This window comes from Taudactylus pleione, unplaced genomic scaffold, assembly GCF_031769625.1.
Source record: "Taudactylus pleione unplaced genomic scaffold, aTauple2 ptg000711l, whole genome shotgun sequence".
Classification (NCBI taxonomy): domain Eukaryota; kingdom Metazoa; phylum Chordata; class Amphibia; order Anura; family Myobatrachidae; genus Taudactylus; species Taudactylus pleione.
The window spans coordinates 6,502,354-6,526,352 of NW_028285113.1; the positions used below are offsets into that span (position 1 = coordinate 6,502,354).

At 44.9% G+C, this 23,999-nt stretch overlaps 1 protein-coding gene across 1 annotated transcript in view; it reads right to left on the reverse strand.

The window, feature by feature from the left end:
- Positions 1-20,748: 20,748 nt before the first annotated feature.
- The window catches only part of TMEM123 (transmembrane protein 123), a 40,187-nt gene continuing 36,936 nt past the window's right edge, over positions 20,749-23,999 (reverse strand). The window contains exon 5 of the mRNA XM_088456704.1: positions 20,749-22,860. Within this exon, the coding sequence (XP_088312830.1) occupies positions 22,836-22,860 (25 nt within the window). The 3' untranslated portion in view covers positions 20,749-22,835. The remainder of the gene's footprint in view (positions 22,861-23,999) is intronic.

Consider the following 23,999-nt stretch of genomic DNA (forward strand, 5'->3'; position numbering starts at 1 on the left):
ACATACATATACATACATATACATACATATATACACACACATGTGCAAAAAACAGCGGCACTCACAGGACTTCAAAAGAAGACTCCAGACTCCCAAGGTCAAGTTCAACGTTTCAGTCAAACGACTTTTATCTTGATAAAAGTCGTTTGACTGAAACGTTGAACTTGACCTTGGGAGTCTGGAGTCTTCTTTACAAGTCCTGTGAGTGCCGCTGTTTTTTGCATGTATACATTTTGGCCTGTTTAGACCATCAGATGGCACCCAGGCATCTGTATGTCATTTAACCTGTGGAGTGCCGGCTTTATTTCAATATATATCTATATATACATATATACATACATATATATATATATACACATATATATATATATATATATATATATATATATATATATATATATATATACACACACACATATACATACATACATACATACATATATATATATATATATATATATATATATATACACACACATACACACACACAATGGATATCTTGTTAGGGGTGCTGCTAAGAAAGAACAGAAAGATGATTTCAAAGAAAAACAAGAGATGTTGTCTTGCAAATGGCGCATTAGGTTATGTAATTTGCTGTATAAGTTAAAATTTTACTTTTATTAAACTTCCTTTATAAAAAGGAACCTAAGGAGGTTCATGGGGAACAGTTTTTGACACAACCAGCGAAATATGTTAAAAATAGATATACGGTAGAATATAAAGATGAAAATCAAAAGAAGTGAAAAAAGAAACCTTTTGTGAATTTAGAATAAAATTAAATTAATTGTCCTACTGTGTGTCCTCATCTCATTTGTGTAATAATGTCAATTTATTTATGTTACTTATTGGCCCTTTATAGGTTTAGTAAATTCCACTTGTCCTATCGGATAAGAAGTAAATTAATTAGGGCTGACAGACATATATTGTCTTATTAGATTCCTACTGCAGAGTTTATTAGCTGCTCGTCATAATGTGACAATTATTATATAATTAATGAATGCAAGTGTTATGGGGCACATCCATCAGCGATGGATTGCCGCGATCCAGCGATGCTGCAACCCGGCATCGCAGAAATCCAACATGCTGGATTTTCCCAATTTGACGATCGCGATCAAAAAATGATCGCGATCGTCAAATCAGGGACATTTAACATGTAATATTTCAGTGATCCTGCGACGGATCGCTGAACATCGATGATGGTCGGCCGGCGTTTCCACCCGGCAGATCGGCATTTCCGATCGCGTCGCAGGACCGGTCAGATGTATGGGCACCTTTAGGCGTATTAGATCACTGCATCCATATACACCTTTTTTTTTTAAGCCTATAAAGTTTCTCCCTGTTTAAAACTTCTTTGATTTTGAAGTTATTTATTATTGACAGACAGGGCAAAATTTAAACCCCGGGGGTTTGGTGGCAGTTTTGCGGCGGTTTCTAAATGACAGCCCTGTTCTATTCTAAAATGTGTTTTGACCTTAGTAAATCTGCGGCTAGCAAAACCGCCGCCAAACCGCCGGGGTTTAGAATCGGCCGCTTAGTAAATTTTGCCTAAAATGTTTCAGATGCTTCACAGTGTTGCAAAATACTAATGTATCAAAGTATTTTGTTGCCGTTTGGCATTTTCAATTTCCAGCAGCCAGATATTATTCCAATATCCAAAAGATGTTGGGCACAATATACTAAGCGGCGGGTTCTAAACCCCGGCGGGTTTGGTGGCGGTTTTGCTATCTGCAGATTTACTAAGGCCGAAACCGCTGCAAAACCACTACAACACCGCCGTCAAAACACATTTTAGAATAGAGTAGAACAGGGCTGTCATTTAGAAACCGCCGCCAAATCCCCGGGGTTTAGAACCCGCCATCAAACCCGATGCTTAGTAAATTTTGCCTGTTAGATATTAATTTGACCAACTTTTAATAGTATGGGTTATTAATGCTGCTGGTACTAATCATACAGACAGTCCTGACATATTATACATACCATTATATTTTGTTATAGTAGCTGTATTCAAAGTAATTACAACCTTATTATTTACCACAATTCCCATATTTGCAATGCTTTCTCTATTATACAGTATACCTTATTAGGTTAGAGACATTGGGCAAAAATTTACTAAGTGGTTTGGTAGCGGTTTTGCTATCCGCAGATTTACGAATGCCAAAACCACGGCTAAACCGCTAACAAAGCACACTTTAGAACAGAATAGAACAGAATAGAATACTAAAGGACCATCAATGTTTTAGAACATAGAAAGAATAGAATAGAAACCCCCGATTTATCAAGCAGGAGTTTTCGAAACCACCATAAAACTGGCAGCAAACCCACCAAAAAAATTGACTATCCTTAGACAGGCGTGTTTGCTGAAACAGCAGGTAAATGATTTGATTTTCATAGGCGATTTTGACAGGATTATCATCCATTTGGACTATAGAAGATTATGTCGTCTCTCACTAGACATGACTGGACTTTAACAGATATACAAAAACAAATATAAAACAAATACAGACCAAGAAACAAACCAACTTATAAAAAAAAACTCACCACAATTATCTCTCACTTTATACCTGTCTCCTTACACTCTCCTACAACTTTCTCCTTCTCCACTTAAGGTGTCTATCCATTAGGCGACCTGAAAGTCTGAACGTCTAGCGTTCAGACCTTCAGGTCGCCGAGGTGCACTGCCCGCACTGAATGACGTTCACTGAACGTAATTCGGTGCAGAAACCCGACCTCCTATCTCTAAACATGCCGAACCTGACGAGTGTCGTCAGGTGGACGGGCACGTTCGGTAGATAGTCAGGGTTGGCAAGGACCCAGCGGGCACGCACATCGCTGGTCCTTGCCGGCTATCCATTAGCAGACTGAACAATGCGACCAAAACCTCCTGGTAATGAATAGGCCCCTTTACACTCCTCACAGACTCACAAAGTGAAAGTAGACAGTTGTCTGTGTCTATGAGGTCAGGTGAATACTGTATCTGCAAAAGCAAAATTAAATGAATAGGAATAGAATAGCATCTAATCCACTGTGGTCTGTGTCTATGATAAACATAGTTTGTTGCTTTCTATAACAAACAGAGTAGCACTAATGAATGACTTTCAATATAATAGCTTCTATTACACAGTGTTCTGTTTCCATGATGTCAGGTGAATGTTCTTTCTATAAAAGCACTATTAAATGAATATGAATAGAATAGATTCTAATCTGCAGTGGTTTCAATAGAAACCACAGTGAAATAGAATAGAAACCACTGGCAAATAGAACACGCCGCGGTGGGTTGTCGTTTAGAAACCGCCGGGGATCGACGGGGTTTCAGTTTAGATATCAAAACCGACCTTTAGTAAATGCTGTCAATTAGAAATCACCGTCAATTGATGGCAGTTTCTAAATGATACCAAAACCGCGGCTTAGTAAATTTAGCCTATTGTCAGCAATGCGGCTAAGAATTTATACTGTGTCCTGTTCTTATCAGGGATTCCCACTGTCTTAACAACCGCAAGTTATTTACCTTCATTGAACCTCATCTTCAACTACCTCTATAGCCAGAGTTCATGTTCCTGCTCATGGCTTGTATAACATATCAGATTAATTACGTGCCACAGATCATATTGGTTGTGCTGCTTCAATATCATGTATATATCAAATGTGGTTACTCAGGGGCTGGCTGGCAACTTCCAGCTTGGGGAAAAAACAAGAGCAAGTAGCCCAGCTCTTCTACTGGTGAATGTAATGTTACAAATGGGCGTGACAATAATGTTGGGGGTGTGTACTATGGGCTGGTGACAAAGCAAACTACTACAGGCCTGATTGGACTTGGACCACAAACACTAGGTCATAGTAACTCCAACGTTTCAATCTTTATAGACACGATTTTCCTAAGGAACAAATACATACAGAACCAAGATACATTTCTATAGAAGAACAAGACACTTACCCATGTGCTGCAAGATGTGTTGCCGATGTGGGGTATGGGAACGTCATCCAGGCACGACTCAGAATCGCTTCACTCCCGAGACGGCACACATCACCATAAATATGGTGACATACCCAAACACCAAAAACAATAATAGTAAAACAGTCACAAGGGAGGGATAATGGCACTGGAAATATCTGTCTAAATGCGCAATCAAAAAAGATAGAAAATACTATAAGAAATAACATCAGCGCAACATGTGCTCGATGTATGTGGGTAAAACACCCGTACTTATAAAAAAAAAAAAAGTATCTAAATATGGCTACAACCTGCAAGAAAACAAGAGTATACAGCCAAATAAGCAACAATAGCAAAGTGCAAGCTCCAGAATGAGGTATCAATGATTACATACATAAACCCCAAATGAACAGTAAGTGTCAATCGATAGTTAAATTAAAATGTCCAAGGACAGCCGATATTCAGAGCCGTTCGTAAGCGGCCGTTCGCTCGTTCCGAGCGATGTTCGCACATCTGCGCATGCATACAGTTTGTAGTACGCATGCGCGAACCAGTAAGTGCGGCCGAAAAACGTTTGCTCGTTATATAGCGAATGCCTGCTATTTTGAGTGACAGAAGGAGGCGTATGTGGGTGGTAACAGGGGAAGGTGCTTGAAAACGGGGAGTGGAAATCAGAACGCAGGCGTGCTTAAAGGTCAAAACGGGCGTTTTAAGGGTGTGCATAATTAATACAGCAGCGTCATTGACCACGTCACTTGGTTGTTTTAAAGTCTGAACTGCTCGCAATATAGCGGTAGGAAAAACCAACCACAAGAATAGCGGGCAGGTCATACGCTGTTCGATGTACTCGATTAATCTATTAAATAGCGGACATGACGTATGGTGCGAGGGCCAAGGGGCGTATTTTTCAAAATTTCGACCGCAAGTTTTGTTCGCTCGTTCAGACTTAGAGGCGTGAACAGACCGCAAAGAGTGATTGGTTCATTTGAATAGCCACCCCGTTTTCCAGAACGAACGACCGCAAATAGCGTCCGGCTCTGAATCAGACCCAATGTCGATCCATTTGGCCGCACAGTGTATTAGGAGTTTTCCCTATTACAGTGCTTCAAGTGTACCGGTATGAAACGGTATGTCATACCTCCACTTCAGCACCCGTCCGGCACAGGGACTGTCACTGTCCCAGCGCCAGTCATCAAGCAACTGCTATCTTAAATTTGGCTTCGGCCGCGAACCAGTCACGTTTCAGGGACCGGCAGCCAATCAAGGGCGACTGGTGGCATGCTGGCAATCGGCCGGCACTGGGACTATCACTGTCCCAGCATCGGTCACCAAGCAGCTGCATGTTTCAATTTGGCTCCGGCCGTGAGCCAATCACGGTTCTGGGACTAACAGCCAATCAGGAGTGGCCATGTGGCTGCCACTGATTGGCTGCCAGTTTGCGAACCGTGATTGGCTCGCGGCAGGAGCGAAATTTAAACATGCCAATGCCACCAAGGACAAAGATTGGGAAAGGGCCCAGGGAGGGAAGGGCCCATGAAGGGAAGCGCCGCAATTGCAGTCTCCAGAGCAGGATGAGGTGGGCAGTGTGCTGTGGTGTTAATTATGCTGTGAGCTATGGTGTGTGGTGTGACTGTGAGAAGGTGTTGTGGGTAGGAGGAAGTGGTGGTATGAAAGTATCAGTCCCCCTGATATTTCCATACCCCCACTTCGACCACATATATAGGAGCTGAGTATACAGTCAGGTCCATAAATATTGGGACATTGACAAAATGTTCATATTTTGGCCTCTATTCACCACCACAATGGCTTTGAAATGAAACAAACAAGATGTGCTTTAACTGCAGACTTTCAGTTTTAATTTGAGGGTAATTACATCCAAATCAGGTGAACGGTGTAGGAATTACAACGGTTTCTATATGTGCCTCCCACTTTTTAAGGGGCCAAAAGTAATGGGACTATCAACTCAAAAGCTATTTCATGGACAGGTGTGGGCTATTCCCTCATTATTTCATTATCAATTAAGCAGGTAAAAGGTCTGGAGTTGTTTCTAGGTGTGACATTTGCATTTGGAATCAGTTGCTGTCGACTCTCAATATGAGATCCAAAGAGCTGTCACTATCAGTGAAGCAAGCCATCATTAGGCTGAAAAATCAAAACAAACCCATCAGAGAGATAGCAAAAACATTAGGTGTGACCAAATCAACTGTTTGGAACATTCTTAAAAAGAAAGAATGCACCGGAGAGCTCAGCAACACCTAAAGACCCGGAAGACCACGGAAAACAACTGTGGTGGATGACAGAAGAATTATTTCCCTGGTGAAGAAAAACCCCTTCACAACAGTTGGCCAAATCAAGAACACTCTCCAGGAGGTAGGTGTTTATGTGTCAAAGTCAACAATCAAGAGAAGACTTCACAAGAGTGAATATAGAGGGTTCACCACAAGATGTAAACCATTGGGAAGCCTCAAAAACAGGAAGACCAGATTAGAGTTTGCCAAAAAATCTAAAAAAGCCATTACGGTTCTGGAACAACATCCTATGGACAGATGAGACAAAGATCAACTTGTACCAGAGTGGTGGGAAGAGAAGAGTATGGAGAAGGAAAGGAACTGCTTGTGATCCAAAACATACCACCTCATCAGTGAAGCATGGTGGTGGTAGTGTCATGGCGCGGGCATGTATGGCTGCCAATGGAACTGGTTCCCTTGTATTTATTGATGATGTGACTGCTGACAAAAGCAGCAGAATGAATTCTGAAGTGTTTCGGGCAATATCATATGCTCATATTCAGTCAAATGCTTCAGAACTCATTGGACGGCGCTTCACAGTGCAGATGGACAATGACCCGAAGCATACTGCAAAAGCAACCAAAAAGAGTTTTTTAAGGCTAAAAAGTGGAATGTTATGCAATGGCCAAGTCAATCCCCTGACCTGAATCCGATTGAGCATGCATTTCACTTGATGAATACAAAACTGAAGGGAAAATGCCCCAAGAACAAGCAGGAACTGAAGTCATTTGCAGTAGAGGCCTGGCAGAGCATCACCAGGGATGAAACCCAGCGTCTGGTGATGTCTATGCGTTCCAGACTTCAGGCTGTAATTGCCTGCAAAGGATTTGCAACAAAGTATTAAAAATTGAAAGTTAGATTTAGGATTGTTTAGTTTGTCCCATTACTTTTGGCCCCTTAAAAAGTGGGAGGCACATATAGAAACCGTTGTAATTCCTACACCGTTCACCTGATTTGGATGTAATTACTCTCAAATTAAATCTGAAAGTCTGCAGTTAAATCACATCTTGTTTGTTTCATTTCAAAGCCATTGTGGTGGTGAATAGAGGACAAAATATGAAAATTCTGTCAATGTCCCAATATTTATGGACCTGACTGTGTATATATGTATATGTGTGTGTGTGTGTGTGTGTGTGTGTGTGTGTGTGTGTGTAATATATATATATATATATATATATATATTTTTTTTTTTTTACAGGTACCGTACCTATGGATTATCTACTTGGATAAGGGGACATGATGGCCTTCAGGGATACATAGGCGAGTATGTGAGATAGTGAGTGTGTGTGTGCGCATGTATGTTTTATGAAACTTTTCCTTTCACGGTGTGTGTGTGTTCTGTCTTTTTTTTTTATATTTCTTTTGCAGTGAAACTACAAGTACCAGTGGGCCAGTAATGCCCCGCATGCTGGTACTAGTGGTTCTTCAAGTACCAGCATGCATGGGGGGGTTTGCTGGGACCTGTAGTTCTACTGCAAAAAATATTGGTTTTTACTTCTATTCAATTGCACTACACTAGCAACCCAGCACCCACCGCTCCAGGGGTGCTGGGGATAGCCCCGGGCTACCAGCCTAGGCCTGGTGTGCCCTGGAGAGGGGGACCCATTTATTGGGGGGTCCCTAACTCCCAAGGGATCCCTGACCTGGGCTAACTAGCGGTCAAGGGTAATGCTTTGGCCGGGGTACCTGATGAAAGGGTTCCCCTGGCTGAGGCATTGCACCCCCCCCTGTAGAAGCTTGGTGCTGGTTATGGCAAATACAGGGGGTCCCTACACTTTTTGTCCCGTGAACTTTCATAAGCAAAACCAGATCAGCGCCCAGCTTAATACAGGGGACCCCTATGTCGTTTGTCCCCTGTATTTAGCGCAACCAGTACTGGGTCTCCAAAGCCCGGGGCTGGTTGTGCTTTGGTGTGGGGGGGGGGGGGGGTTACGTCCTTTTTTATTATTTTTCTCACCTTTTTTTGTTTGACGCACAGATGGATCTCTCTGTTCCGCCCGTGCATCTGTCATTGATTTGTTTTTTAAACACAGATGCATGTAGCACAGATCTCCCTGGTCCGTGCATGCATCTGTCTGCTATTGCACACGATCTAATGAATATGCATATCATTAGATCGTGCACGATAAATCTAGTGTACATCGTGTAGCTTTTGCTGCACCTTGTCCACTGGAGCTGCCGGAGAGAGTTCAAGGGAGACTGTTAAAGAGATTGGATCGTTACCTACACCTTACCGTGTGTACCCACCTTAAGCCTCGTCGGAACCCCGCAGGACAGAAGCCAGGGAGGATCAGTGGTGGAATACAGGTCTGCCGTAACTGGGGGAGCCCACTGGGAGAAGAACAGTTGCGTCTCCGCAGGTACAGTTCAAACAGGAGTACCAGGCCATGGTTACAGGGAGTCAGTGCAGCAGTCCGGCACCTTGGGAAACTAGGAGCAACACAGACGTGGACAGCAGCAAGTCCCAGGAGATTGCCCACCATCGGGGAGGCAGTGTGTTGAGCGAGAGCCTTGCAAACAGCATGGGTGCCAGCAGAAGGCCACAAGTCAGTACCGAGCAGCAGGGAGACGCACAAACCAAACAGAGTCCGGCAAAATCACCCCCAGGGCATCAGGGAAAGAACCAGTACCAGAATAAGGTAAAAGGAGTCCCCTGGAGACCACAGGATATTTATACAGGATTACCAGGCTGGAGAGCAGTAAGACTTATGTGCTACTGCATGGCTGTCCAGGCCACGACCCCCACCAAATATATTTAAGCGATAAATCTAGATTATTTTCCCATATCTGAATGCTTGGCGATACATTTATGTAAAAAAAAAGCAGAGCACATATAATATTGCACACAGTATAAATGTTCTGCATTTGATATGCGGTTCAGTTTGTGTGTGCTGGACACATTGGGACTCTCTCGAAATACAGATCTGGATGACACAATGCATCTGTGCATAGGCCGCCTACCTGTTGCATGTGCTGGAGGCACTGTGTATGTACTGATCTGGTGCGTGCAGTCTTCTCGCTGTAGAGCAGCAGCCATTGCAGGAGAATCCCTCTGGGATTATTGTGGCCAGCCCATAACTGCGGCTTATTTAATGAAGAGATGGAGAGCCATCGCCTCTTTTCTCCACTACAGACCATAGAAAGAGCAAACAGTGGGCAAGAAACCTAATTGCATAGGCAAGTATATATGCAATTGAGTATGTACACTTACAGATGTGCCCTCATACACCTAAGGCATGAGACGCGCAGCACAACTGAGCAACTTTGAGAGGTGTAGTGTATTGTCTTTTTCTTTAAATTTTGCGCCTTAGTCACATTGCCGACGCAGCCAAACACCAAAGTGCACCACAGACGCCGGGTTGTGACCTGAACCGCACAGGAATTAGTCAAACACATACAAAGTCGCAGGTGAAGCACGTCAGAACTTGGCGTGAGAAAAAGCCGCGGCCCCTGCATCGTAGCACTTCACACACAGATTCAGACTCCGTCACACACAAATGACACACAGGACATTGGAAGTGACAAAACTGCTAGATTCCACTGATCAGTTGTTTTATAGCTGCGAATAAGATGCACATTGCAAACAAAAAAAAGATACTTGGCGCGGCCGAGTTGCCCAAGACCTGGCACGCTGGGAAGGGTTGTTTGGTATAACCAGTGGCGTAACTAGGTATTTAAAGGCCCTATAGCAAACATTTGTAAGGGTTCCTATGTACCACCCAATGGTGAAAGATGTAGGTAACACATGTGACAAGGAAGATGGGGACCCCCCCAGCTCTCGGCCCCATCGCAGTTGCACCTATGGTAGTTACGCCCATGGGGGTGACTGAAGGACACATTTGTAGATAGCTTTAGACTGGGTATTAAAATAACAGACAAGTAGCTTTCAACTTATTCTAGTTCTATGCCTATTATTAATACATATTCAGGTGGTCTGATTGGCAAGTAGGGGATTGGTGAAAAAAGGCACCTAGGCTTGCACCCAAGAGGAAAAACTTGATTATGTTCTGCCAAGTGGAATTATTTAAAATGAGCTGGCAGGGATGGTGCATTTAGGGCATACATCCCTACTCTTCTGTAGTTCATGGCATTGCACAGAGGAAGGCCGGGCACCGATGGAGATTTGCGGTGTCACGGCCCCTGATCTTCTACTGCCACCTTGGGATTGCCCAAAGGGAAGAACTTAAAAGTAGGCAAGTATGACTTCAAGAGGGGTTCCCAGCTTAGCGGATGGACCCTGGTCTCCCTGCAAGCAGAGACTACTGCTCCATCTATCCAGAGGTGGTGTAAACTAGACCGCATCCTACACGATTATAGGGAAGCAGCTTCCATTTGCACTTTGTCGGCAAAGCACATTTCCTAGGCGCACTTTATGCAAAGTAATAAAAAAAAAATATATATATATATATTTTCATTTTTATTTCTGATATGACATTAATGTTCTATCATCAATGTGCATTGCCTGGTATACTTTTATTCCTGCAAATGCTGGCACATCTTGCTAGTAGTGTGGATCTACATTCTTTTACAGGATATAAATGACCCATAATGGCAACAAGTGAGCACACCTGTGGTGATAAAAGTGTTGTATTTATTTTCCTGTTATTTTCTTTATTTTTATCAACAGTTATTAATATAGTTGCAGCATATTCCGTTGCACTTTACAATTGGAAGCACAATAACTAATCGATTGCAACAGCCACATTATATTGCCCAAGAAGCAAAGCTGGTGCCCACAGGGGCTTTGAGAGATGGGTGTTGAGCAAATGATAAGTTGGTTGGGTATGGTGCCCGCAGTTGCAAGCTAGACATAGGAATGGTGCTTACCACAAACATTGCCATACATGCCAAGACAAATTCCAAAATCAATCAGCTTCCCAGGGAACAAACAAAAAGCGACTGTACCAGACACTAACTAGTGTATGGGAAGAAAGGATGAATCATCTTCCTTTATTCTCTTGTTCAGATATTTAAAAGTTTTCCTAATAAAAGAACCATGAATCAGCCCTGGCAAAGTCCCTAAAAAAACTCCCTTGCAGTCTGTTAAACAACAATGTGTCTAACAGAAAAAGATCTTCATTGATTTTTCCCAAATCTAGCCTCAAATTATTTTGAATGCATGTGAGATCCGAGGACTTTTGGGGGTTAGTGAGGACATTTTGTGGCATGTGGGAAGTCAGCGTGGCATGTGGGGGTGTTGTGTGGGAAAAACAAGAGATATTGTAAGAACTTACCTTTGTTATCTCTGTTTCTACGAAGTCCATAGTAGGGTCCACAGGGTTGACCTTGGGGTATAGCTGGATCTGGATCCACGGGCACCACGCAGTTAAAGCTTTTGCTGCTCCCAGGATGCACTGGGTCCATCCTCCTCTATACCTCGCCCCCGAGCCACAGGTACCTCAGTTCGTAAGTAGCCAAGGCCGGAGGAGGAAAAACAGAGAGAAGGAAGACTGGAACACACAAGAAACCATACTCACAGAAAGGGAGACTGAAAACCGGTGACCAGCCACATAGCCCATATGAAGCCAGGTGCGTCAGGGCGGGCACTCTGTTATCTCTGTTTCTATTAAGTGCATAGGGTCCACAAAGGTAAGTTCTTACCAAATCTTGTGTTTTCTACTTCAGGGTCCATATGGGGTCCCACAGGGTTGACCTTGGGGGAAGTCCCAAAGCGGTTCAACTAAGGACGGGGACGCTTCTGTGCTGAAAGGAGAACCAGCGCCCGAAGGATGCATCTTGAGAGGCGAAGGTGTCAAACGCATAGAACGTCAGAAAAGTCTGGATGGAAGACCATGTGGCCGCCTTACACAGCTGAACAGCCGAGGCACCACGGCTAGCAGCCCATGAAGGACCCACAAAGCGAGTAGAATGAGCCTTAACAGAGGCCGGAACAGGCAAACCCTCCCGTGCATAAGTCTCACAAATAACCAAACAAAGGCAACGGGCCAAAGTTTGTTTGCCGGCAGGCCAACCCCTTCTTGTGAAAACCAAAGAGGACGAACAAGGAATCAGACCGGTCCACAAACTTTGAGAGCACTGATGACATCCAAAGAAGCCTCACCAGCCGAGAGGTCAGGTGACTGAAAGGCTGGTACAACAATTTCCTGATTAATGTGGAATTTAGAAACCACTTTAGGTAGAAAACCCGCATGAGTGCGAAGCACCGCCCTGTCCTGGTGAAAAATCAGAAAAGGAGGACGACAGGAAAGTGCCACCAATTCTGACAACCTCCTGGCCGAAGCAATTGCCAGGAGAAAAACAGTTTTAACCATCAACCACTTGAGTTCTACCGACTCAAGAGGTTCAAATGGAGGACCCTGTAGGGCCCGAAGCACCACCGCCAAATCCCAAGGAGCCACAGGGGGAACAAAGGGAGGCTGAATCCTGAGAACCCCCTGGAAAAAGGTGCGGACATCTGGCAGAGTAGCGATCCTACGCTGGAACCACACAGATAGTGCAGACACATGAACTTTCAAAGAAGCTAGGCATAAGCCTAGTTCCAAACCAGACTGAAGGAATGCCAAAACCCTAGAAACACGAAACGCCTGCGGATCGTAGTTTCTGGACTCACACCACTGAAAATAAGTATGCCACACTCTGTGATAAATCCTGGCGGAAGCCGACTTGTGCGCCTGAAGCATCGTGCTAATGACAGAGCTGGAAAAACCCCGGGACCTTAAGACTGATGTCTCAAGAGCCACGCCGTCAAAGACAGACAACCCAGATCCAGGCCCCTGAGACAACAGGTCCCGACGTTGAGGCAGAAGGAATGGAGCGTTGATGAAAAGGCTCCGAAGATCGGAGTACCAAGGACGTCTGGGCCAAGCCGGAGCCACCAAAAGCGTGCCGCCGTCCTGTTTGAATTTCCGAAGGACCCGAGGCAGCAGGGATATCGGAGGGAATAGATACGCCAGCTGAAATGTCCATTTCACTGACAGCGCGTCCACCAGGCATGCGCCGGCGTCTCTTGTCCTGGACCCGTACACAGGTAGCTTGTGATTGTGATGGGAGGCCATGAGGTCCACCTGCGGCAGTCCCCAACTGTCCACAAGTAGTTGAAATTCCTCTGGGTGAAGCAACCATTCCCCGGGATGCACGTCGTGATGGCTGAGGAAGTCCGCCTCCCAATTGAGGACTCCTGGAATGAAGACTGCCGAGATGGCCGTTAGGTGACACTCGGCCCAAGCCAGGATGCATGACACCTCTGACATCGCTGCTCAACTGCGAGTCCCCCCTTGATGGTTGATGTACGCCACCATGGTGGCGTTGTCAGATTTAACTTGCACGGCCCTTCCTTGAAGAGCGTGACCGGACAACTGGAAGGCCCTGTACACGGCCCGAAGTTCCAGAATGTTGATGGGGAGTATCGCTTCTTTCGCAGTCCATCGGCCCTGAAGGGAAAGTGGATCTGTCACTGCCAACCAACCCCAGAGACTGGCATCCGTCGTGAGCAGAACCCAGTCCGGGATCCAAAAGGGGCGACCCTTGGAGAGATGAGATGTCTGAAGCCACTAAGCTAGCGACAGGCGCACCTCCGGAGACAACAACAGCATCTGAGTCCTGATCAGGTGTGGTAACCCATTCCATTTGGATAGAAATCAGCCCCTGCAGGGGCCTGGAATGGAACTGGGCATACTCCACCATGTCGAATGCCGACACCATGGACCCCAAAACCCTCATTGCCGAGTGAACAGACACTCGGCAACTCTTCAGATCTTTTGCTGATGAGAATCCAGCAAGGCTCCCAAATGAACCATCCGTTGTGATGGAATCAGGGAGGACTTCTTCCAATTTATCAGCCACCCATGCGCTTGCAGACAAGTGATCGTCAGGTGTAGATGATGTAGAAGTACCTCCAACAATAGGAGGTCGTCCAGATACGGCAGAAGTCGTATACCCTGGCTCTGTAGATGTGCGGCCATGACCGCCATAATTTTGGTGAATACTCTTGAAGCCGTGGAGAGGCCAAAGGGCAGAGCCTGAAACTGGTAGTGGTGTTGACGTATAGCAAACCTCAGATACAGTTGGCGTGAAGGCGCTATAGGAACATGAAGGTAGGCGTCCTGGAAGTCCAGGGAGACCATGAAGTCCCCAGGCTCCATAGCCAGAATAATGGAGCGCAAAGTTTCCATCCTGAATTTGGGAACTCTGAGGAACTTGTTCAGCAACTTTAAATTGAGGATAGGCCGATGAGACCCATTGGGTTTCTGCACCAGAAACAGTAGAATGGTAACCCGTCCCGCGCTGAGAAGGTGAAGCGGGAACAATGACCCCTGCTTTCAGCAACAACTCTATTGCTTCCTGAATCTGCAAGGCCTTGGTCTTGTCCTGAGAAAGACTCATGCAGAAGAACTGATGGGGAGGTATGTGACGAAAGGAGAGGGCGTACCCCTGAGAGACTACTTCTCGAACCCAGGCATCCGTGGTAGTGTTGTACCAGCACTGGACGAATTGAAGAAGTCAGCCTCCCACTCTGGGATTCCCCAGAGGGAGGCCCGTCCTGTCAGGCAGAAGTTTTATCTTCCGGCTTGGGAGAAGGGCGTCTAGCACTCCACGCTTGTTTCTTAGGCAAAGGGGCGGCCTTGGTCGCCGACTACCTCGGGAAGGACTGTCCCTTGGACTTTCCCTGAGTACGAAAGGACCGAAATGCAGAGGTCCTAGCCTTAGAAGGTGCAGCTGCTGAAGGTAGAAAAGCTGACTTAGACTTAGCCAGGTTATTCACAATTTTGTCCAGGTCTGGGCCAAATAATATCTCCCCATTAAAAGGTAAGGCCTCCAGGCCTTTCTTGGAAACCGCATCCGCTCTCCAAGAACGCAGCCACAAAGACCAGCGAGCAGACACTGCTGCAGCTGATACTCTGGAACACAGAAGACTGGTATCCACAGACGCTTCTCCAATATAGGAAGTGGCATCTCTCATCTGTCCCACTAAAGCTCTCTTCATTTCCGGAGCCTCCTCCGGAAAATTATCTTCCAGTCAATTGGCCCAGCTCTCAATGGCCTTAGCCATCCAAGAGATGGCCATGGACAGACGGGCCACCGCCCCTGAGAGAGAATAGATCGATTTTAAACAAGTCTCCACTTTCCTGTCTGTGGGATCCTTTAGGGAAGAAATGGACGGCAAAGGCAAGGTAGCGCTTTTGATTAAGCAAGTAACATGAGAATCCACCGCGGGCGGGGTTTCCCATTTTTTGCAATTACCTGCAGGAAACTGATAACTAGACGTTAAACGTTTCTGCAGTTGGAACCTCTTACTAGGTGACTGCCAGTCCTCCGCCATATGATCAGTCAGCTGGTCAGATAGGGGAAAAACAGCCGAAGTCACTTTTGTCTTTTTGAAATTTGGATACTTGGATTTAGGAGCTGGTGCGTCATCCTCTCATCCTCTATATCAAGAATGGACGGCTCCGCCCTAACCAATGCCAGCACATTAATGGGAGACTTAGTTTCCACCTCCCGGACAGGGGAATCAGAGTCCTCAAGCAAATCCCCATCATCCGAGGACACCTCAGAGTCTGATATCTGCGCAGACTGGGATGACATAACAGGGCGTTTAGACGCCTTCTGAGGCTTGTCACTACGTAACAGTTTGAAAGTCCGAAGATGAGGCCGCCAAACTCCGGACTGAACTGGAGAACACATCCACCCATGGTGGTTGAGCTGCCTGAGAGAGACCCTGAAAGGGAATAACAGACTGCTGTGTCACTGGAGGAGACTGGATATACATAGGTAACCCCGTATATGGACTAACAGTCTGAGACCCAGGGGGAACTGCAATAAATGCGGTATAGCCGGGAAATGGGGGATGGCTGGTTGGGGAAACCCCCTATGGGGGAGTGCAGTCGGGAAGCCAGCACCTGAGAAAACACCGCCCAAGGGGGGTCCTGCGGAATTGGGGGGTTAGAGGGACAAATATATATATAACACAATAGGGAAGTTCAGTGTTTGACTCCTGCACACCCACAAGTATGCAGCACACAAGCCCACAGATATGGCACAGTGTAGCACACAACTGTATGTGACTGACCTCACAAATATGTGAATTTATAGAAGTGAGGTCTGAGAAAAGCCCTTCCCACACACACCTGCCAGGGCTGTAGGAGAAGGAAAGTGCTATGTATAGACTGACAGTAAGAAATAAGCACAGACAGTCAGCACTAGCTAAGGTCACATACAATACAGAAGTTAATACTCACTGCACCTTGTCATTACAATCAACCTGCCCAGATTCAGTGTCTGGGAGGGATATAGTGCTGTGCACGCTGTCCTTTAGAAGGGAAGAGGTACACAGGGGGGCCGACCACAGGCTGCCTGGAGATCTGTGCTGCCACTGGAGAGAAGATGGCCGAAGGAGGAAGCAGCTCAGCGTCGCCAGACCCGAGCGGAAAGGCGCGCTGAGCTGAGGAGCCGCTAGACAGGGAAGGCTGCCTCCCCTGGCTAGCAATTAACCCCAGGGATGGTGGTCCCGCGGGTATTCCTCCGGAGAAGGGGAGCCCGCCGCCACTGCTAGCGCCTCCGGTCTGTCCCCAGAGACCGGAGGCATGCGACTGCATATACACGCGGCTTACCTGATCCCCGGCGCTCTGGCAGCAGTCGAGGGAGTAACGGGCTAGTACAGACTCTGGGGTCCCGCCGCGATCCCGAGATCTGTACTGGCGTCACAACGCCAGCGGGGTGTAGGAGTGGCAGCTTGGACGTCCAATGGACAGTCTGATGCTGCTGCTGCTCTGAAGAGTCAATTAAAAATAAAAAAACTCTAAAAATAAGCTTAGGGGCTGCTAAGCAGTCCCCCTGTGCTAAGGGTGACCCGACTCTGGCCGGGCAACAACTAAAACTGAGGTGCCTGTGGCTCGGGGGCGGGGTATAGAGGAGGATGGACCCAGCGAATCCTGGGAGCAGCAAAAGCTTTAACTGCGTGGTGCCTGTGGATCCAGATCCAGCTATACCCTAAGGTCAACCCTATGGGGCATTTTGCAATGAGTGATATTGGAAGAAGTTATTATTTCGAGCGCTTTTTTTAATCCTGAGATTTACGGCAATTGAAACAGTCATTGCAGACAGCGGCTTGTTTCCACGGTTACAGATGCTGCAGAGAAGTGTCAGATATTTACAGTGTCTGCCATTGGCAGCAACAGCCATGCCGGGGTCTCCCAACAGCCAACTTAGGGTACAAGTTGTGTTTTAATGTCAACAGTTATTCTAGCAGTAACCAGTATAATGCTGAATAATATGAAATTAGCAACTCCGTGAAAGAGCAAACATGTTACATCAGATTACACAATCTATTTCCTGGGGACATTGTGTCCTGCCCAGATGGTGATTAATATAGTTTCAGGACATTCCGCAAAATGATGTCCCAGGGTGGCCGAGTCACCCTGGAAATACTGTACGTGTTAAAAATAAAAAGCATGGAGCATAACATGAAACGGATCTGTGATCTATACATGTAAAATTCATTCGATTCTTGTGGCATGTTTATATAAGTCTTGTTAATAGCGCAATTATTGCTTTCATATAGAGCGGAGCCTGAACATTATATCCTGCAGCAATTATATTAAATACAAATGTATTGATTTGTTAAATGTTGTGGGTACAAACAGCGCAAATGGGCTGCCAGGTTTAAAATAATTGAGGACCACAGAGATAGAGCCTTTATATCCATGGTCAGTGACTTGCAGCGGCCGGTTTTGCCCTCCGCACTAGCAATCAGGAGGAAAGGACACTGTCACACATGATCAATACACACATTTCCTAACATACTCTGTTCGCTCACATTGGTTAACTGTTAAAAAGGTTCTTATGCTATATACAATGGGATAATAAAACAAAACATTCACCTAATTCCACGTCGCATGCAGTCTATACATTCCCTTAAGCAAAACAAGCAAGCAAGCCAGCCAAGACAGATCAGGTACCCAGAGTAACAGAAGCGTAACTACGAACAGACTCGTACACAACTCAAACATGTTATTCATTTTAGTGAGAACAGACAAAGCAGACATTTGTGTTATGGATACTGCAGCTGTTTCCTTGTCCTGTTGCAATCTGTGTATTGCAACGTAAAATTAGGATCACTACAGCAACACAGAGCTCTATCATTATAGCTACAGGCATATAAGCACCAACATCTCCAGTAGTATCACATAATGACAATGTTAAGACATGAGAAAGAACACGGCTTAAAACAGCTTGCAATGTAAAGAAAGATTATAAAGATTAGTCGTATTGTTTCAGAACGTAGGTTAGAAGGGAACTGTGTGTAAGCAAACTGTGAATGTATCTAAGCATGCTGTGTACTAAAGTCATTTGATCAGCATCGCAACAACAGTTTAAATTACAACACAAATTAAAAGCAGAATCATTGCCAACTAGAGCTGGGTTCAGCCTCTGTACTGTGGCAAGGACTTTGCATCATTACAGCAGAAGCTGCTGACGCCACGGACAGTTTCAAAATGTTCTTATACAGTAACAGTTGTGAAAGTAAGGAAATCTTAGAGCAGTGAAATCCCTCTATTACACCATAGCAGGAAGCCGGATATCCTCCCCAGTACAATTATGGAGGCCTAGCTGGCTCTAGCAGATTTGCTAACATTGCTCAAATTGTGCAAATAGGTCATTATATAGATATTCGCTTTATTGCTTAACTTACACTAGACCAATAAAAACGGCTTTAAATGCAGATGTGCGCATTTTGGCGCAGTTAGGAAGCCTTGTTGTGGTCTTAAGCACACAAACAGTAAGGTAAGAAAAACAAAGGAGCTAAAATTCAGCAGCCACTCTCACTTTCCTTAGTACCCTGCTAAAGGTCAGTTATACAGTTTCTTTGCTTTCAGCACAAAGTTACTGTATCACTCATAGTTACTAATTTGGGCAAAAAGAAGAAAAAAAAACACTTGTATAATACACGATTTTCAAAATGACTATTAGTACAATAACAGGAACAGTTTAAACTGTAACAAAAAAATCCTGGCCGTGATACCACTTTTTTTCCCAATTTTATGTCTCTATTTTACGAGCAACTGCTGCACAATATTTCCGATGGATATTCCTGTTAAGTTAGAACTCGTGATGAAATAACAACGCAATTAATATGCTGGATAAGGAAAAAAAAAAAAAAAAGAAAACTAAGTAGGATTGTCGTACAAACATTGCTTCACGGCATCCAGCTATCAATTACAGAGTACATTCTATAAATTGATGCCTACACGCTGATTGGTTGCTATGGGCAACACCTTCACTGGTCCTCTTGAGAAGGTTTAATACACCTACCCGTTCGAGAGCCGCCCATATCACATGCAGCTCCGCCATCGCTAACACTTTGACAGATCACTATCTACCCAAAAGCTGTGCTGCTGTAATAATCTCATTGGTTATTTTGCTCTAGTCCCACCCACTTGAAAAGTAATTCCGCACACAAGTTTAGAATGTAAGCTCTAACGAGCAGGGCCCTCTTCCCTCATGTGCTTCACCTTCACTTAATTATACTCTAATTTACAACAGCACCCAACCCTTGGTTACACACACCATGCTGCTTATCTAAGTGTTATGCAGCAATGTATAAATCATGTATTTGTCCTCCATTGTTTGTACTGTTAATATGTTTTCTTGTGTGCTCATTTCTTTATGTACTGTGTAAGGCGCTGCGGAACCCTTGTGGCGCCATATAAAAGGATAATAATATTAATAGAAGATGAAGAATGAACACAAATGTCAAACACACTTTAAAAAAGGGATGTAGTCGGCATCCCGGCGTGCGGGATGCCGATGGTCCACATACCAGCACCAGTATCCCGAAGGTAAGTATCAGCAGTTAGGGGGGGTTAGGGTTAGGCACCGGGGAGGGAGGGTTAGGGGGCAGGGAGGGGGAGGTTAGGTTTAGGCACCGGGGAGTGTTAGGTTTAGGGTGCGGGGAGGGGGAGGTTAGGTTTAGGCACTATGAGGGGCGGGGGGGTGAGGTTTAGGCACCGGGGAGTGTTAGGATTAGGGTGCAGGGAGGGGGAGGTTAGGTTTAGGCACAAGGGGGGTGGGGGGGTTTGGCACAAGGGGGTGGGGGGTTAGGTTTAGGCACCGGGGAGTGTTAGGTTTAGGGTGCGGGGAGGGGGAGGTTAGGTTTAGGCACTAGGGGGCGCGGAGAGGTTAGGTTTAGGCACAAGGGGGGGTGGGGGGTTAGGTTTAGGCACCGGGGAGTGTTAGGTTTAGGGTGCAGGGAGGGGGAGGTTAGGTTTAGGCACTAGGGGGTTGGGGGGTGAGGTTTAGGCACCGGGGAGTGTTCGGTTTAGGCACTAGGGGGTGCGGGGTGTTAGGTTTAGGGTGCGGGGAGGGGGAGGTTAGGTTTAGGCACTAGGGGGGTAGGGGGTTAGGTTTAGGCACCGGGGAGGGGTAGGGTTTAGTACTAGCATACTTCTCTATGGGTGTCGAGATTCTGACTGTCAGGATGCTGCTGTCGGTATTCTGACCAGCAGCATCCAGACTGCCGGCAATCCATACCCAACCCTTTAAAAAGATATGGAAATAAAAAACACAGATTTAGAATAGTGCAAATCAACCTCATTTATTTTACAAGAAATTCAGATCAACAATATATTCAATTTTTTTTCTCTTTTCAAGCAAGTCAAAAGGTAAATTAAAAATATAAATTCTTCTTAAAGTTATATAAGCAGAGGTCATGCAATTTGAGTATAAAAAAAAACAAAAAAAACATAACAGCAATATATTCCAATAGAAATAAAACAACCTGTCCCTAAAATCAGTACATCTAAGTCTCGGCTTTTTTTGAATAGCTTTCAAAAACAAAAATAAATGTTGGAACTGGAATGATTCCACTTTGGTCAAGTAATGTATGGCCAGTCTGGGCTTGCAAACTTAACGGAGACTTTAATGTAATTTTATAAATGCATTGCGCGTAAAGAGTGCTACTGGTAGACCCTGGGCAAGCTTATTCTCTAAGCCAGAGAGCTGTGAACTATAGAGCAAGCCGGTTCAGTAGTGAGCTTACTATAGAATGACTGGGAAGGAGATCTACCGGACCTTACCACTGCTATACTTTTGTGCGGTCGGGTGGAAGCAGGCCCAGGAGAAATAAAGAGTGGGCTAGTGAATTCCCGTGTATGCAATAAAACCATGTAGCGGCAAGTCTGGAAAATACAAGAAAAAACACCCTGCAAAAGCATTAACCTGGTGCATAACGCAACTTTCTTACAATCCATAGGGCAACAAATAGAGGAAAAACAGAGATGAAAATAAACAAGCCAGGGTCATTGTGTAACCCGTAAGAGACTGGGCACAGCATTTTATGTACAACCACATACCCTCCAACATTTCTCATATAGAATCCGGTACAGGGGCGTGGCAAAGGATAAAGGGGGCATGTCCACGGGTACTGTACCTGGGGTCCGGAGGTACAGCGGCGCTGGGGTGATTATGGCAGCATCAGTACAGCCTGCAATTGCATTGCAGAGAGCCATGGGGAGATCAGCAGAGCCGTCTGTCACTCAGCAGCGCTGCGGGATTCCTGTGTCCCAGCAGCGCTGCTAAAAGAATCAGGAACTCTGTACAAACGGTACAGCCCGTTTGCCGGTACAGACCATTAAAAAACGGTACTGTACCGGCTAAATCGGTAGAGTTGGAGGGTATGCAACCAGGTCAGCAAAAAATAGTAAATTGTAACAAGCCCCAGTTTGCGAACCTTCCTAGGACACATTGCAAGCAGAAAGCAGTGTTCCCCTTCCAAGTAGTTTTATAAATGCAGTAACCTGGGCTACATAACAAAGAGATTTATATGATATACAACTGGGTGGTTTTCAAATACCTTTTGCTAGATTGAGCTATGAAAGGTATTTGTAATAGAGGTAATAAATCCCTACAGGGAGTACATTGAATATACACATTGCCAGGTGTAAGCCCTCAATATCTCTCTTAGTATCAGTTATTAATTCAGCCTACATGAACTCAAATTGGAAAAAAGAAAATCACTAGCAACACCTGAATTTAGCAGATTTGGGTCACGTTGTAAGTAACAAAGACTATTAGATTACTTATGGAAACACATTATAACATTGTCAAATTAAATTATTTACGTATCGCAACCTCCGGAAAAAAAGCAAACTTAAAACAGATAACAGGATTAATTAACATTTTGTATTTTAAGTAGAAAACGATTGCGGAAATAACACCACCACGTGAGCATCTGATGGGCTCTTCGGTGTGGTAAAAACCACACAAGTCCTGGGGAACCCATGCCCAAGCCTGCACTTTTTCAAGGTCACCACCATAACACCTACTATTCCATTAAGTGGTTCTGTCCACCGATTGACGGTTTCATGGTTGAACTACTGCTCCCACAAACTTCAAGCCACTGGGAGTTGTAGTTCACTTACAGCAGTAACAAAAAGGTTGCCAATGTGTGTCTGGTTACCGCTTGTAGAAAGGTCTTTGAGAAAACAAAAGTGTCTTGTGTATTACGCTGTTATGCAAAGAGATAAAATAGAACTTGATCCGATTGCAGATTAGATCTCAAGCTAATCTTTTGTACAACTGCAATTTACAAGGAAACAAGCCAATTCCAGAGAAGCAAGCAGATTTCAGGGGGAGATTATTACGCATTGCCCGTCAGCTCCAAGTTAAATAATGGCTTCGTGTTCATCTCTGCAAATAAAAAAAATAAAATAGGTGTTACAATGACAACTGACTGTGATATAATACATATACACACACACATATATATATATACACACATAGACACACACACATATACATGCATATTATATAAATATACACACACACACATATACAAATATATATATACATACACACACACACATTTTTAATAGATAACCCAGGGAGATTGATCCCTTACAAAAACGTGTTCTGGGCAGCACAGATGGCATAGGTCAATTCCCTGTTATGGACAATTTGTGTGGAGTTTGTATGTCCTTCCTGCGTGGTCTTTCTATGGGTCCTCCGGTTTACTCCCACACTCCAAAAAACGTACTGGTAGGGTAATTGGCTGCTGACAAAGTAACTCTAGAGTGTATGTGCATCCATGTGATAGGAAACTTAGGGGGAGATGTACTAAGCCTTGGGGAGAGATAAAGTGGACAGAAATAAAGTACCAATCAGCTACTGTCATTTCTCAAACAGCCTGTAAAGTAACAGGAGAAGAATGGTTGGTACTTTATCTCCAACCACTTTATGAGGCAGATGTACTAAGCTCTGGAAAGTGATAAATTGGAGAGTGATAAACTACCAACCAATCAGCTCCTAACTGTCATTTTTCACACACCAACTGTAACATGACAGTTCGAAGCTGAGTGGCTGGTAGTTTATCACTCTCCAATTAGTCCCTTCCCATATATCTTCCCCTATGTTTCTCCATGGCTTAGTACATAGACCCCTTTATCTCTCTCCAAAACTTCATCTACATAATAATATAATTTATTTATATGGCGCCACAAGTGCTCCGCAGCGCCTTACAAAGTACATAAACAAATAGGTTTATTTACAGTGACTTACAGTACAATACAGGACATGGATAATATACATTGCTACATTCGCGACCATAACACCCAGATAGGCAACAGAGCAAAGCAACCAAGTGTTAGGTGCCCTGGTGGGGAGTAAGAAGTAGATGAAAGTAGAGTAAGGAGAAGCACAAGAGGGTAGAGGACCCTGCTCATAAGAGCTTACAATCTAAAGGGGAGGGACAGAAACAGGGGTGACACAGTTGGGGTAGGCAGGGAGGAAGCTGCATGTAGCAGCAAGTTAAGATGGGAGCTGGAAGGCTT